This window comes from Struthio camelus, chromosome 1, assembly GCF_040807025.1.
Source record: "Struthio camelus isolate bStrCam1 chromosome 1, bStrCam1.hap1, whole genome shotgun sequence".
Taxonomy (NCBI): Eukaryota; Metazoa; Chordata; class Aves; order Struthioniformes; family Struthionidae; genus Struthio; species Struthio camelus.
This window is the reverse complement of record NC_090942.1, coordinates 124,855,666-124,872,535: the sequence shown is the minus strand read 5'-3', so window position 1 is coordinate 124,872,535 and position 16,870 is coordinate 124,855,666. Positions and strand designations below refer to the sequence as shown.

Sequence of the window (16,870 nt, the reverse complement as noted above, 5' to 3'; positions counted from 1 at the left end):
TTTCCAGTGACTGTAGATGGGGCTTAAACCACCGGTTTAGATGGGCCACAAATCCCACTCCTCTCGTGGCGGTACCACTGCAAAGTTTAAAGTATGTCTCCAACAAACCTACCTGGGATATAGCAGTGATTCAAACAACATTGTTCTTCCAAAATGAGGTGCACACTGAGGCAGCCTCATCAATTTCTCATTTGGGCACACTGTCCCTATTATTTCCCCAAACCGCTATTCCAAAATCCATGGAGATACACATGCAGTACAATCCCATTGAATTTAATGGGACTGACCTGGACCAGTGGCAGATGATTTATACTGAATGTTCCTATTTATTTCACATCAAATATAGCAAAAAATACAGTGAGATAGTATGGTATTCTTTTACACTATTTGCGTGTTTATACTATAAAGGAATGTGCTGTGAACACAGTCTCTTTGGCACCCAAAATAACCAAAAAAGCAAGCAAGCAAGCAAAAGCAAACAAACAACATTTTGAAGATGGGAGGTTAATGGCCTCCCTAGCAGTACCTGACATAGGAAATGTAGGACATCCACTGGAGGTACGTTGGAATGGTATCAAAGCTGACAAAAAACCCAGAGAACAGAAGCACTGGGATAGCAGTAACTGGGCCCACAAAAGTGGCCACCTGGGAAGGTAAAGAAAAGCCTCCTGTCAGACAGCCAGAGAAGTAACTAGAAATTAACTTGCTCTTCCATCTAATGTCTTGACCTCCACTGAGGAAAGCAGTCTTTACATGAGCAGGCCTTCTCTATGGCAAATCCTCTCTTCTGTGCTAAAGCCAGATAAGCAGTGGAAATCTGCTCTCTTAGCAGGGAGCAATGCCATTCAAATCATTCTGATAATGCTACTCCCCCAAACTATCACAGTTCCAAACACCATGAACTTACTGAATTTTTTGGACAAGGTTTCTTGGGGACAGGAGTGGTTAGAGGCTGTGAGTGGAAGAAAGGGGTTCTCTCTCCTTTCCCTAAAACCCTGCTCCCAGCTGACCTCTCTGCAGTGCTGGGATTTGTCCTTTGAGGGACCTAAACCCACCATGGAGGTGCAGAATAAGACGGGCACTGCGATTCCCTCGCTTCTCTCCATATGAGACTCTTCTTTCTACATATTATGCTCCCCACCCACTCCCCTCACAGACCTCCCTCCCCATTAACCCCACATGCACTGCAGCTTCATTTCGTCCTAAAACTTTCTGAAGAGGATAAGCAGCATCACCAGTTGGGAGGCTTTAGTAAGGAAGACAGATCTTGGCCCAGCTCCAGGCTCTCTTCTCTACATCCCCTCCACTGCAGAGGGCTGTAAGGGTATTGCTGGGGAGAGTGGAAGCACAGGGGTCACAGAACAGGGCTGTGCTGGTCTCCACAGGATGGCACAAAGCAGGACCCAAGATTAGTACTGCAGAAATTTTGACAGCATCAGCGCATAATAATGTCAACACCACCTGCTATCACATGCAATACAAAACAGAGCCCTGCTGCGGATTTATCACTTCCCCGCCACTACCGTCAGGAAGCAGGATGGAGTTACACAGCCAGCTTCTACTGTGTCAGTCACACCATGAGCTGCCTCTCTCCCTCTCTCTGCAGAGGGTTTGATTTCTGAGCACTCCTCCCTTTGCCTTGCCTCCTGCAACTTTCTCCTTGTTTGTGTATGGAAGAATCCCGTCCTGAGCACAGCTACAGATCTTCACAGCCCACCTCCTCCACTTGGTAGGTGCACAGAAATGCACCAGTCCTCCAGATTCTAGGACCTGCTCAGCCTAGGATGAATAGCAAGTGACAGCCACTTGACAGCAAGTTGACAGGCCACTCAAGCAGGGGCCTGCACAGCACCATTCAACTGGGGAAAGAGCTGTATTTCCTCACATGTACTGGGCGTGCATGCTGTTTAGTTGATGCTAGTGGGAAGTTTTTTCAGAGCAAGAGAACCTTTTGCCTGTAATCTCCCAACAAGTGCCTTGGGGACATAGCAACAGTCATGGCAAGTACTTAGTGCTGGGGGATAGTAGGGTTCCTGTGAGACTCCAAAACACCCATCAGTACCTGGAGGGATGTAGAGGCTGCACCTATCAGAAGACCCAGTGACTGAGCCACCAGGGATGTCATGGTTCCCAAGGCTGCAAAGAGGACAAATCTCAGTGCATCAGATGGCTGCGAGGTCATCCAGTACACGATGCTGCAGTAAGCTACAGGAAACATGATCTGCAAGAAGATACACATGCAGTTAGTTTATTAAAACCAAACATTCATTGTTACTCTGAATGGGATACAAACACAGAGGGAGAATTAACTAGCATTGTATGCGAGTTAACTGACAGCTCTCAGCCTCTGCATGTTACATGACAGGAATGGCATTCAGCTGAGGAGAATGAATACATCTGCCACAGACTGTCACATCTATTATATTACTCGGGAGTGAGAAAACAGATCCCACTCACTTACAGCCTCTTGCAATGCACACATAATCAAAGATGCTCCTTTGCTTATTAAAAACAAAACTGGATCATACAAACAGTTTCTTTTCAGACGGACAAAATACCAATGCTGGTCTTCCTGGCAAGTTGACTTGCCAAGAATATAAATGGTTCTTGTTTTATTGAAGACTAGAGCATATACCTGAAAAGGAACATCAGCCATGGTTTTAGCAAGATAGTAGGCTTTCAGACTGTACCAGTAGTTCAGATGCTCTCTAAGAAATACTCCCATCTCAAGAGGAACTGCAGAGAATACAAATTAGTAAGACAAGTTAGATTGTCAGTGTGTAACATTCTTGCACAAAATAACATAGCTTATCCATTTCTAACACCGAGCTGCTGCAGTCCCACAGTGGGACTGGAGCTCTCAGGCCTTTGACAGATCAGTTTGAATGATGTGTACTGAAATGTAAGAGGTCAGCCCTGAGAGTTGCTCACTGTTTACAATAATTACCAGGTTGCTCATACTCAGATCATCTCAACCTTGCTTGAAGAGGCTTTCTGAAATAAAAACGGTGCCAAAGCTTAAAGAACCTGGTCATTCCCTTTTTATCAGGCAGGGAATCCAAAATAACAGCCCTCCCAGAGGAAGTATGGAAGAGTCCATATTGCAGGATTGGTTTCTAACAACACATGGTTATGATGACCCCAAGCGGGCAGCCATGAATTAAAAGTCCTAGGGAAATTATCACAGTTCCTCCAAGACCCACCACAAGCCCATGACACAGCTAAGTAGCACTGGCACATTAGCAAAAGAGGAAATTCCAGTCCAGGATTGTAACAGTGAACTGTCAGCATTGAGAAACACTGGTCTAACTGAGGGGTAGCACTGGATAAATCTCTGTTTACCTGTATAGAGCAGGTTAGTGAGTGCAGGATTTGCCTCACACCTGTCTTAAAAGTGGAAGCACAAGTCAAATGTTACCTTACATGAGACAGGCACATTACAACCCTCTCTTCTCCCACCTTGTTGCAATCTCCTTGCTCATTAATTTACCAATATGACCAGTACTCACATGTAAGGACGGTTGGCATGAGCGCAGCAAACATAAGAAACAACATGGAAAAAAAGAGGAAGCCAGAGTTGCTGAGGACCTTCTTAGCTTCATTACCAATCCCTAAGTACAGCAAGCCAATGAGCAGTCCAATTCCAATGTGTGAGGTGATACGCAAGTGCGTCAAGACCTACAAGCAAGGAAAGAGCAATATTTCTGATCAGGACAACTGGGCTCAACAACCCCGGCAAATATGAGTGAAATCAAATAAGCAGCTTGCAGAAAAACAGTAAGTATATCCAAAAGAACTTATATAGAAATGGTCTACTAGCAAACTGGGCTTCAGCTAAGAAAAACGTACACTAATGAGCCTCCCAGTGTGTGCAGACACAAGGCCTACAGAGAATTTCTTCCTTCAGACAAAGGCAGTAACTGCAAATGCTGCAACTGGGAATCTTACTGGCTGACAATGTCATGGGGCCGCTGGCCCTTATTCATCAGGAGAAGCAGACTTTCTCTCTGACTAAAAGATAGATTTCTCAGAGCAGAAAAGTCTATTAAGCATGGCAGAAAAGGTACTTCAGACTTCTACAGACCAAACTAATTTAATCAGGTATAAATTAGCCTTTTGTGCCTTCGGTACATTCAATATTCCTACAAGAGGTATGGAAGAACAGAAGAAAAAATAAAACATGGAATAACTGCCAGTCTTCAGAGTTAAGCAGGAAAAAAAATACATTTACTTAAAAACTACCCTGTTCTTCCATCTGTGTGTCAGAAAATAAGCTGCAGTTTCCCCTTGCTGGAAATGAGGAGAGCACTGTATGAACCAACGGTTAGTGTTTGAACGCCTCTAAGAGACATTCTCCATGTAGAGCAGAGATATCTAAACGCCTAGCTGAGCAACGTGGAGAACGCAAAACTGTATGTATGCTTTGTGCTACATGAGCATGTTAGTTTATTTTTAACTAAGTATATGGTACTAGAACAGATGTGCAAGATATTCCAGAATAGGAGGCAGCAAAATTCAACAACTTTAATTAACCTTTGAAATGATAACTGCTCTATAATGTAAAACAGCAGCAAGGGAGAAGAACAATTTAAGATAAAGAAATGCTCTGGCAAAACAACAAATGGGCATATAGTCTAGAAATAGAAAGATGCCTCCTAATCATTAGAACAGCAAGGTTCTGCTCCGTCTTCGCAACCATAGCAGTGGGGAAAACACCTAATTGCTTTAACTATAGCACCGAATACAGTGTTTCCCTTTCCGAAAGGGAAGAAATATTTTGGTTATCTGACAGCATATGCCTGTTTCTTCCAGGCCTATAGTTCTACATGGCCATGTCTACATCACAAACAATAGTGTCTCAAAGAGATACCTCCCTGCCTTGAGGGGCAAGAGCAGTGAAGCTGCAGCATCTGCAGCTCAGTCAAGCTCAGTCTACCCTCAGTTTACAAGAGTAACTCACTCATGCTGAACTCCACATGGCTCAGCTGCTTCTGGTTTCCAACTAACTCATCTGAATCCATGTGCCACCAGTATAGATATATTGTCCCTGGCTTTCCCCTTTTCCACGGGCAGATGTATCAAACTAATGTATTCATTGATGCATATATTGTCTTTCCCCCTACTCCTGCAAAGCACAGAATACCTTTCAAAATGCAGGAAAAAAGCAGCAGAAAAATCCTCGTCAAATTTATTAAATTGCACATTTGCCACTTAGAACAGCACTTGGCATATTATTTATACTGTACAATGGTGAGTCCCTTAGATAGGTGAGCATGCAGTGTCTAGCTGAGGAAGCTCATCTCCTTAACTCATGAGTTTCAGAGAAGGATCATCACTGAGACAGTGCAAGTACTCCCATCTCTTAAATCCACAAGCAGTTGAGCTACTCAGAGATAAGAAAAGCTTTCTTGAGTAAAAAGAAAGCATCCCTTTGCATTTTGTTAATGCAAACTGAGGCAATCAAAACATTCAATGAATTTGCAGCACGTGTAGGGTTTGATTTGTGGGGGAGGAAGGTTTTTTTTTTTTTTAAGAAAAAGGCGAAGGACTTTTTTTTCTTGGGAATGAAAGAGTTGCATTATGACAGTTGAATCATGATTTTAAATGCATGTAAACAGAAACATTTCCTTTTGGGAGAATCAATACTATTTTTCTGTTGATTTTCTGTTTCACCAGGAAAAAAGAAATTTAAATATTTAACTTCACATCACACTGAAATTGACTCTGTGTCACCCTGAACGTTTTGGAACCAGGAATTTTGTGGTACATTAGTGCAACTTCCCACTCACTTTGCATTAGGATAAATAACTGTATAAGGGACATGGCAGCACAAAGGGTTTTGTCTGTTTTAGATTTTGCCTTTTTTTCCTGGACACATCAGAATTCCACTAAACAAAAATGTTCATAATTAAAGCAGCAGCATTTAACGGCAAGACTGAAAGACCAGTCTCTTTAAAGCTCTGTGACGATCTTCATGCGTGGGCTGCAGACAGGAACTTTTAGGCATCTTACACTACCTCCCAATCAACTGAATAGATCTTTTGGCTACCAAAGTATTATAAAGATAGCCTTACTGAATCCCTCATGATGGTGAGAAAAGTCCTTTTGAAGAGGATGCAGAACTGGGTTAGGCAGCTGGCGGAGAAGCTGTGGCAGCCTTCTGTGGAGGACGAATCCTAGCGGAAGCACATAAAATAATAAACTCCTTTCTTTGCAGAATCTTAAGTTTTCATTCACAAAACCCACTCTCAGCAACCGAATGTACCCAGAAGCCTTCCCCATTGACAGAGGATTTAAATTCTCTTCCTCCTACTCCCAACCTCAAGCCATACCCATTACTTGCTGTATACAAAATACCTCTTCAGAAGGCCGGTGCCAGAGGAAGGGGTTCAACTCATTCTCACCAACATCCCTCTTGTAGTCTGTGTCACATATCCTCTCCTGCACGGCCCTGACCAGCCGGCTGTTCTGGTCTCCATATTCGCCAGAAGCTACTTCCATAACTACACAAAACAGAACATGAGTTCTGGTTTATACCACTGATTAGTTACAACCCTTATTGTTAGGTTCCCTTGATCCTGTAGCGTTGACAGAAAGAGGAGTTTTGTTTAAAACAGCTTCTAAAATGCCACATATAAATATATATGCGCACACACAGGCACAAACACACATATATAATTTATATGTATTTTTCTATAAAACTTTAAAGAGTTCTGTTCATCCTTCTAGAGATATAAATTATTTTAGAGAAAAAACAGTGAATATTTGATTTCCTTTGACTGGTTTTTTTTGTGGTCCTTACTGCTCCACTGGAATTAAGAAACAACAACAGAAGAAAAAAAGGTGTTCTTAGCAGTAAGATACCACAGTGGTACTTCTCATTAAAAAAAAAAAAAAAGAGGAATACTGAAGTTACTTTGTAAAGACTTTAAGGTTAATTAACACGAAACACAAAAATATGTTCTGTCTTTCATTTTCTGTACCTAGACATCTGTCACAGAGAAATATTCACTAAATTCCACCACTAGGTGGCATTCAGATTACTGAGAAAAGATTGGCTTAGTTTTGTTTTGGATTTTTGGGGGAATTTTGAAACATATAGGTACACACAAACATATGTATGGATGTACAAAAGTAACACACTACAGTTCCCATTTCCTGAATATACCAATCAAATAAATAAATAAATTATTCAAGTTTTCCTTACCAAAATCTGCTGGATTGTGGTAGGTTGGACAATTTAAACCCAAATCTCTCAAGTAAGGGACTAGGTTTAATACTTTCCCACGGTAAATGCATTGACCTTGACTTAAAACATAGAGCTGAAAAATAAGACCAAAAAAAAAAAAAGAAGTTAAACACTATCAAAATATTTGAACCTGCTATGTGTTATGACAGCAATCCAGGAACTCAATGACCTCTTCTTGCCCCGTGGGCAAAACAAATTGGAAAGATTTGCTACTGCTTGGAATTGCCTTTGCATGGAATTACAGCTAATGGAAAATGTGCAGAATATTAAAAATGCTCAAGACTTGAATTCTGTAAACATTCCCTCCAGCACTAACAGCACCCTAACACAGAAATAATTCCAGCCTTAGACACGTGCTGGAAGTAGGCAAGAAACTGTAAAACTGAGCCATCTAATTTCCATACATTATGGCTATTTTTGGCTGGGAAACGAGGCTGGTGAATGCAGGAATGGAAGGAGAGATAGAGTACACAAACACATAATTTATATGTATTTATAAATACAGAGTAGAGTAATAGGAAATAGCTTGATTATTCTTGCTTTTAGCCACACTATTGACTTTAAATAAACCTCCTTGACAGACTGGCAATCTGCAAGAGCTTGTTCACCTATGGCATAGTAGGTTTCCTCTAAGCTCTCGCAGCTCTAATTTAAATCTCCTAACAAGATTAAAGTAAATTTAAATCTAACCTAAACATGCACAGTACACATGCTGTTGTTAGGTTGGAGAAAAGCTCTCCAACTAACTTCCTTTCAATTATTATTATTTTATGTGAATAGACTCTTCCAATTTTATGCCTGTGTAGCTAGGCTGAGAACGGGCACTAGCAATAAGGCAGACATTTACCTAAAGTTCCCTTACTCTTAAATTACCTCTCATTTACTTTATTGAGAGCCATGTCCCCAGGAATGGTGGTGGGTGAAGACATGAATATTGCAAGTGTAATAATCGCGACTTTGCAAACATACCAACTTTACATTTATGTAATGTAAACAGGCATAGAAGAAGAAAAATAAATAAATCAACAAGTATATTTTGCTCTGATTTATTGAAATTTATTTATTTGATTTGGAACCACAGACTAGAATTATTAATGTTTTTACCTAGAGAGGGCAGTCTTGGCAGTATAACCTTCCCAACCAATATATAAAGAGAAAGATTCTGAGAATAATACCTGATCAAACAACTCAAACAGCTTAGCACTGGGCTGGTGAATCGTGCAGATGATGGACCTGCCCCCCTGGGCTAAAGCCTTCATCAACGAGACAACCTGAAAACATGATGCACTATCCAAGCCACTGAATAAAAGGAAAGAAGTTTGTTAGATCAACAGTTCCACAGGCATCACTGGAAACTAGCATATGTATTTGATACTTTAGTCTCTCACTATTCTCTTTTTAAAAAACGTCTCAGCAGCAACTTAATTTTATCACATGCCAATGTCATGCTTGTATTTGTCCATCACCCTTTCAATTAAGTTGGAAGCACGCCTGAGAATGAAAAACAGAAGTATTCTCAAAGCTGCCTTAAGAGGCTTCTACGTTTTTAGGACTATGGATTAAAGATGCTCCCTGCTTCAATGAAGAGATATATACTTCCAGCTCTCCCAGCCTTCTCTGGACTGATCACAGAATTTAATCCTACATGCGTTACATTCTTTCTTAAAAGTCACTCATGAAAAAAGCTTATATTCATGAGCTATCTTTGCTGGAAAAAGAAAATTCACATGCCACAATCTGAAAACAGCTTCCTCTCTCTCCTCCTTCCGCCTTCAGTTTATGTCTCCCTTAATCATTTCTAGTTCCATGGTCTGGAGGTTAGCAGGTTCCACGGTCAGCAGTGACCCAGGGCACTAACTGAGTACCTAAATCAAATTACTTCTTGGGGGCTGATTGAGCACTTACAAGCAATAACAAATGAACCACTTCCAAGAATTTAAAGGCGAATAACCTTTCTTTGGCATTGGTCTACCATATAGAGCAATATTGGTCCATCTTTAATTTCTGGCTTTGAAGTACCTGGTTGGTTCATCAAAAAACATGACAGGAGGATTGTTCACCAGCTCCAGAGCAATGGCAAGACGCTTTCTCTGGCCTCCAGAAAGACTCCCAGTCCTCGTGTTGCCACATGCGAGCAAGCCGAGGGCTGTCAATATTTCCTTTACCTAATGGAAACACAACAATGAATGTCATTTACATTTGTTAGCACAAAAGAAGAGTCTCTTTACTGTATCACTGATTTTCATGGAGAATCTAAACTAGCCACTGACTTTGTCTCACCATCACAGAATCACACAATGGTTGAGGTTGGAAGGCACCTCTGGAGAGCATCTAGTCCAATGTGCTCCACCTAGAGCACATTGCCCAGGACTATGTCCAGACGGCTTTTGATTATCTCCAGCAAAGGAGGCTCCACAACCTCTCTGGGCAACCTGTGCCAGTGCTCTGTCACCCTCACAGGAAAGAATTTTTTTCCTCATGTTGAGATAGAGCTTCCTGCGTTTCAGTTTGTGCCCATTGCCTCTCATCCTGGGCACCACTGAAAAGAGTCTGGCCCTATCCTCTTGACACCCTCCCTTCAGACATTTATACACCTTGATCAGATCCCCCCTCAGGCTTCTCTTCTCCAGGCTAAACAGGCCCAGCTCTCTCAGCTTCTCCTCATACATCAGGTGCTCCAGTCTCTTCATCATCTTAGTGGCCCTTTGCTGGACTCAGTCCAGTAGCTCCATGTCTCTCTTGTATTTGAGAGCTCAGAACTGTGCTCCATCTACACAGCGAAGCCTTTTGACCCAAATTCTACTTGTCCTTCCTTTATGACCTGTCTCAGTAGGACTCCTTTCCTATGAAAATTGAGCAAAGACCTTCAATAGCACCCACTGGATTTGACCCAGACATCAAAAGAGCTGTGCCGCAGGTGAACAGTTATGGTACAGTGAAACCAACAGACTTCTTTCAATGGAATGTCTAGGCTGTATTTACAAGGGAATGCAGAACTCTATAATAAAAATCAATACTTTCTGCAGAGTAATGACCTATTTGCACCTAATATCTGTTCTTCAAAGTCTGCCCTTCAAATGTAGCCATTGATTTTAGGTGCTTTCATTCTTCTCAGGGCCAATTCAGTTGTCACACATACTCTCAGATGTTCGGGACTTCCACAGGGCACAGTCTCCTGAAGGGCACAGTCTCTTCCAGGGTCTTTGGAGCAAAAGAAGAACAATCCCAGCTGCCATGAATTTTCTATTTCAGTGATTGTGGATCTGGCCTTGTACCCCTTTACGAGGAAAGGAGTTTTTTGGCATCAGTGGAATCACTGACATAAAAACAGCTGATTCCAGGCTACGTTGCTCAGGTGATGAAAGAAATAACCTTTTAAAAGGAGATATGGAAGCCCAGACATTTAACACTTCATTAAAGTGTAGGAAAAGGAGTCTGTTGTTTTTTAATGTAGTAATTGCTTGGATGGAGACAGTTTTCTGAAAAGGCAGCCAAAATTGTTTAGATGAACCAGAGCCTGATACTGCACTTGTCCTGACTTATTTCCAGGAACTGCAGGTGCCTACCTCTGTTGGTGAGAAAAAACAAAAACATAAACAAAAAAACACCAACTCTGGTTCTCAGGGGGAATAGTGGAACTACTTCCTTCCCTTTATCTCTAGGAAGGAGCAGACTTCTGGACATTATGGTACATGGACAGCACAAGCTCTGCCAACTTCCCTAAGCTGTGTAAATTAAAACAAGCAATATGAGGTCTGGTTCACTGGAGTTTTTTAACTTGTTCCTGAGTGCTTTAAACAAGCATCTGTAATCTTGCTAACACAAATGCATAATTTCATAAAGTTTATTTACAATAAACATTTACCTTACAATTTACAGCAATGAAATGAATGATTTATTCCTACACAGCCCAGTAGTACTAACCAGGAAATGACTGCACTTCCAATACGTATTGTACAAATGCATTCGAGATAAGTCTTTTCGTCAAAGAGCTATTTGCAATTACAGCGATAACATGAGTAAGTGAATTGGTTTGCTTGTCCTAACTTATTGTGGTGCAAATGAATTAAGACTTTTAAAGTACAAATAAATGCAACCACTGATTTGAAACAAACATATTTTCCAACACAAAATCTGTTTAGCTTACTAAAAAAGAATATTTGAGTGAATCAAAGCAATCCTATGCTACCAAACATATGTGGATTCCTGTAAGTCTCCCTCTCTAGAATTCTCTCTGATTTTCAGATCCTTTGAGACTGAAGAAATGTAAGATATTCCAAAAAAAGGTACACCTGGATCAGCAGAACTTCACTCCTTATGTGCATTTTAACAGCTTCACATAGCTTTTGCTGCCCCTAATATATGCACAATTAGGAAATAAATACAGACAAAAGAGCCATGAAAACAGCTGCTGCATCTTTGAAGTTGCCATATATTTCACATTTTGGGCAAGGGACATACTTTTTACCAGGTGTCTCGGAAGCAATTTTTCCTTCTCCTTTATAAACTTCAGCTTAAGAATCACGTTTCAGCTACTGCTAGAAGTATCTTTTAATAGAGAAGGAGACTCCTGAAATGGTAAGTCCAACAAGTCAAATTCAGGCTTCAATGAGATGCACACGAATAAGCAAATTTGGCATCTGGGGAAGAGCAGGAAGTCTCTCGTGTTCCTGAAACAGGGATCTTCCCAGAACAGCCCATACCAATCACAGCTTTCCTGCGTGCACTGCAGACAAGCCAGGAAAAGCGAGTGAAGTCTCTTGGAAGGAGAAACCTGGGATGGGAATCTATCTCAGCAAGGTTCTAGGTCCCACGTCACCAGCTTGAATAATGATGTAATCTAAATTACCCTAGGCCCTGTTATCCAAAGAGAGGCAATCTCCTCAGGAAAGAGCTTCAGAGAATAAGTCAAAATAAGATGCTCTGACTTGCCCCCTAACTGCTCCTCTCCAGCTACAACTTCAATCCACACAGGGCCAGCTGTGCTCCATTCCCACTCATCTGGCCCCTCATCTCCTTCTTCTTCCTGCAGGCTTTGACTTCAGTTGAGCCCTGTCCCCTGCACCATTTTTGCCCATGTATGGTCTCCTCAGTGTATGGCTTTAGGGGCACAAAATGCATCAAAATGAAAATTTGATCCTTCTTTCTATTTAGGAAAAAAACTCTCTGAAAAATCATGAAAAGCCCCAGACTTGAACTTTACAGGAATAAGTATAGCACAAATGTTGGGAGCCTTTTATGCCAATAGTAACTCCCTTTATATTGATGGGACATCTGAATCACAGAAACACTAAAAGATCTGTTCAGAGTAGCATAAAAGTCAATAGCAAAGGCAGAATTAGTCATCAGTTTTTTGGAAAGGGAAATCACCAGTTTAGCCTTGAAGCCATACTATTGCATAAACCCCATTAGCCCTCAGTACAACCCTCACATACCTAGAAGTCTCCTCCTTGAAAAGGCAGAGTAAGAGAGATCATAATTATTGTCCTTGTTGGTATGGTCATATGCAGGACCGAAACACAGCTTGAAATTAGCAAAGACAAACCCAAACACTTTCTGAGCTACAGTTTCACTTTTCTAGAATCTCTCAACAACCTGAACCAACTCTGCTTTCATCAGTGCTGTGATTTTTCTATTTTTAGCTGCAGGCATAATCCTCCCCCTCCCCACTCATATTTTGTTTTGAAACACACTGTGCAGCACTGAACTCTTCCAATCATATGCCTCAGCTTGCTCTGGTAACTCTGCCCAAGCAGAGATAAACACCTCAGCTCCGAGTGTCCTTAAGCTATATGCAGGCTCAGATTTTTTAAGCTTTGCCTACAGATGCAGAAAGGGCTCATTTCCAATCCCTTTAAGTATAACTGAAATAATGAAATTTAGCTGAGAAAGCCATCTCACACACAAGCTAATATGTCAGAAGTCATTTTGTCTGGCCACACACCTCCAGGTTTTTTCTTTAAAAAGACAGTCCTGTGTCAGAGCACATGATGGAGAGGCACCGTGCCACTCAAATGGGTGAGAGAGCATGCTTCTTAGTGAAGCTCCTTTCAGTGCAGTTCCAGCTGGCTTATAAGCCTCCATGGGTAAAAATACACCAGGACTTCTCTCCTGCTCAGGAAAGCCATGGGCTAGTCACAGCCAGAAGCAGGACAGTGCAGTAAATGCACAAGAACAAAGTGTGCAACTCTCATTCCTGGTGCTTTAGAAAAGATACGTACATGTTTTAGCTTGGTTTCCTACTTGTCCACACCTTGTCCACCCGATGTAGCTTCAAAACACATTAGCCTGCATCTTCACTGTAATTGCGCTAACTTACCCAACTGAACAATATGATCACATAGCACATCCATTCTGCCCACTAGCATAGCCATAAAGATTAATACTTCAAATATGAGCACATCAGCTGCTGCAGCAATCAGAAGAACTACTGAAGTTTTTCATGAATCCTTGGAAACAGAAACTCCGCAGCTAGCTTCCACAAACTGTTGCCAGACGTGACTGACCTACCTGGCCATACACGAGAATGTTTGAGCCCTCAGATATGCATGTAAGAGAACTCAAGTGCTAATGTGCATTAAAAAGAATCCTAAAAATCCATGAATTCATTTGAATAGGTCTTTTACAATTACTCATTCAGTCCTAGCCTCAGGCATACTGAAAGCTACTTTCATAGAGATTGTACTACTCATTCACTCATAATAATAGCTGTCAATTTTGAGGTTATGCTTTATTCCATCATTACAAGTTTAATGCAGTTCAATGTTAGATAAAAATGTCACCTGCACAGACCTTATTTCATGGATTCTCAAAAAAAATCTCAATTTGAAGGACAACATACATACCATTTCCCTTCTTCCTTCATCTTTCTCTTGAAGTTTCAAATGAGCAGATACCTGGAATGGAATATAAAGGAATTCAGCTTTGAACTCATCGAAAGCATGATAATCAGTTTCAGTGGGCATCTCAGGCACATCCCAATATATCACTTAAACAATTTCTTCTAACCCAGAAGGGAAATTAAATGGTTGAGTTGAACTATAATGTTCAAATCACAAGCATCATGTATGCCTGCGCAGTAGGTGACTGAGGATATGCGGACTTAGGCAATCACTCAAGTATCTGACAAAAGCCGTACTAGAAAGAAAGGCCGTTCTGCAAGTCAAAGAAGTTGCGAGAAATAGAGGAGATGCATTTTGTTGCGTTGCCACTAACTTCCCAGGCAATGTTAGAATCACAGTTTCTCTGTGCTTCATCCATAACATGAGGATAACCAAAAAACTCCCTCATTCCCCAGGACGTGAACAGAAGAGTACACAAGTAAATAATCTTGCGAAAGATGCTATCATCTGCTGTCCTAAGAGGCAACGCCACAAAACATTCTGATTAATCGTTATTAGAAGTAATTAAATAGTTAAGGAATTAATTTTTGTCAGATCCTTGATTGCTGCATTTAGATACAGAGGGTATCATCTGGGTCCAGTTCTACAAAAGTGGTCCTATGGGATTCTGACTACAATATTCACAGAATCACAGAATCACAGAATGGTTTAGGTTGGAAGGGACCTCTGGAGATCATCTAGTCCAACCTCCCTGCTCAAGCAGGGTCCTCTAGAGCATATTGCCCAGGAAATTCATACAAACAAAGAGAAAAACTTCCTCACAGGGAAGAGCCTTTACAGGAAGGTAGCCACATAAAGCATAGCCAAGACTACAGTGGTCTCTTCTGAGCTTAAAATTTGTGAATTGATGCTGGAATACAGTATGAACAACCTTAGCCTTATCAAATGATAATATCCTCTGAGAAAGAATGGCTCCTTTCTCAAACTGAACAACAGACGCTTCTAGACTGATCACTCAAGCTGGCAATTAGTAATCCTCTTGCCACTATGACAAATGACAAGGAAAAGAATTTCTGTTGCCTTTAAGTCTCAGGTTTATTCTGTTCTTGTTGTTTTCCTGTGAAGAACTGGAAGAGATTTTATACAATGCCTTTATCAAAGAAAAGACATAAAAGAGAAGAAGCAGCAGATGGCCCAGGCTTAAAGTCAAAATAGCACTTTACAGTTACAGCATGGAAGACAGACAGAAAGGGAGATGTAAAGGTTATTATCGGTCACTCAGCCATCATTCAGGAAAAAAGATGCTCTCTGCAAAGGCTCATTCTGTACAGAATTATAGGCTTCATTCTTTGGGAGGTCTATGGAGTATAGTCTTAAATTTTCTTCCAAATCATAATATCAATTTGGTCACAAATTGAAAAACATAAAGCAAAACAAGCTCAGACAACCCATAGAAGTATGAGCCTGAAATGGAATTCAAGACATCATCCAAGTCCAGGCACTTCCATTGACTGGGATTAGACACAGCCAACATCTAGTGGCACCACCAGGAGTAGGAACATGTGTAATACACAAATGGAAATTTTCTGTTAGCCACCACCCCAAAATAAATTAGAGCCAGAAATAACGTTCACCATCATAGCCTCTTGGACAGTAAGATGAGGAAGGAGCATGTCATCTTGCATGATGTAACAGGAGACTTTGCGAAAAGAGCGCAGGTCACGAGGCTGTCCATTGATGAGAATTTCTCCTTTCATTCCCGTCTCTCTGAAATGAACCAAGAAAATAATCAGGAGTGAATCTTGCTTTCATTTGTTTGCCACAGGCCTCAGTTTGTGGAAGTCTTCAGTAACTAGGTAATTACTGTCCAGTATAGAATAAAACAGACACAGCGGATAGAAATCAACTTATTTTGTGATGATGTTCTCTTTCATGAGAGGCTTCACGCAGTTATGATGAAAATTTTAATTCGGGTTAGTACAGAATGTGTGCTGCCTTATATGAATATCTGAAAAAATATCAAGTCATTCAAGTGACTTTTTTTTAGATTAGTGTGTCTTGTTCCTTAAGACCAGAGGGCAACAACATAGAGCCACCTCGTATTTAGCCACAGAATAGCACGTTCAGGAAGATGAACCACAGTCACTTCACACATTGCAGTTTAGTCCAGAAGACTTCAACTTCCGGAAGTGTTGATAAAAAGGGCCATTTTTTTTCAAGTGCCTAAAAAACCTAATTTTAAAATATCATAAACATAAGACACTGAGTCAGACTTATTACACAGCTAGAAAGGAAGAATTTTTTTGGTTTTTGGGCTTGAAATTGCTTCCTATTCTTGGATCTGACTTGTTAACAGATAAATCATAAGTGTCCAGAACAGGAAAAATAGAAAAATACAAACAATAAGAATCTAATTTTAGATCTGTGCAGTACTTGTTTTCTGCAAACACTGGGTAAGATCCTTCTGGTAAGATTTCTTCTGCTGTTGTCTCTAAAGAACCATCAGCCTAGTCGGTCCTCATCTTACCAGGCTTTTCGTTGGTACTGACCTGTATCCTGCCAGAATGTTCATGAGTGTCGACTTCCCAGCGCCAGAAGGACCCATAATTGCAACAAGTTCTCCACTGCTGAATTTCCCTGAAATTCCTTTCAAAAGGGTCTTGTAACCTGAAAAAAAAGAAAAGCTCATTGTCTGGTGGACAATGTTAAGTTTATTTCTGCTAAACAATGACGACAAAGTGACTTTAATAGGTACCTGCTGAGAGGCTGATGTTAAGAT

The 16,870-nt window shown here is 41.0% G+C and overlaps 1 protein-coding gene across 3 annotated transcripts in view; it reads right to left on the bottom strand.

Moving 5' to 3' along the window:
- The window catches only part of ABCG1 (ATP binding cassette subfamily G member 1), a 67,415-nt gene that overhangs the window by 12,041 nt on the left and 38,504 nt on the right, over positions 1 to 16,870 (bottom strand). For all 3 annotated transcript variants that reach the window (XM_068914850.1, XM_068914860.1, XM_068914843.1), the window contains 12 exons: positions 16,641 to 16,758; positions 15,726 to 15,858; positions 14,095 to 14,145; positions 9,269 to 9,414; positions 8,425 to 8,548; positions 7,208 to 7,322; positions 6,358 to 6,503; positions 6,075 to 6,176; positions 3,510 to 3,678; positions 2,636 to 2,736; positions 2,063 to 2,221; positions 527 to 645 (listed from right to left, as the gene is read on the bottom strand). In XM_068914850.1, the coding sequence (XP_068770951.1) occupies positions 527 to 645; positions 2,063 to 2,221; positions 2,636 to 2,736; positions 3,510 to 3,678; positions 6,075 to 6,176; positions 6,358 to 6,503; positions 7,208 to 7,322; positions 8,425 to 8,548; positions 9,269 to 9,414; positions 14,095 to 14,145; positions 15,726 to 15,858; positions 16,641 to 16,758 (1,483 nt within the window). The remainder of the gene's footprint in view (positions 1 to 526; positions 646 to 2,062; positions 2,222 to 2,635; positions 2,737 to 3,509; positions 3,679 to 6,074; positions 6,177 to 6,357; positions 6,504 to 7,207; positions 7,323 to 8,424; positions 8,549 to 9,268; positions 9,415 to 14,094; positions 14,146 to 15,725; positions 15,859 to 16,640; positions 16,759 to 16,870) is intronic.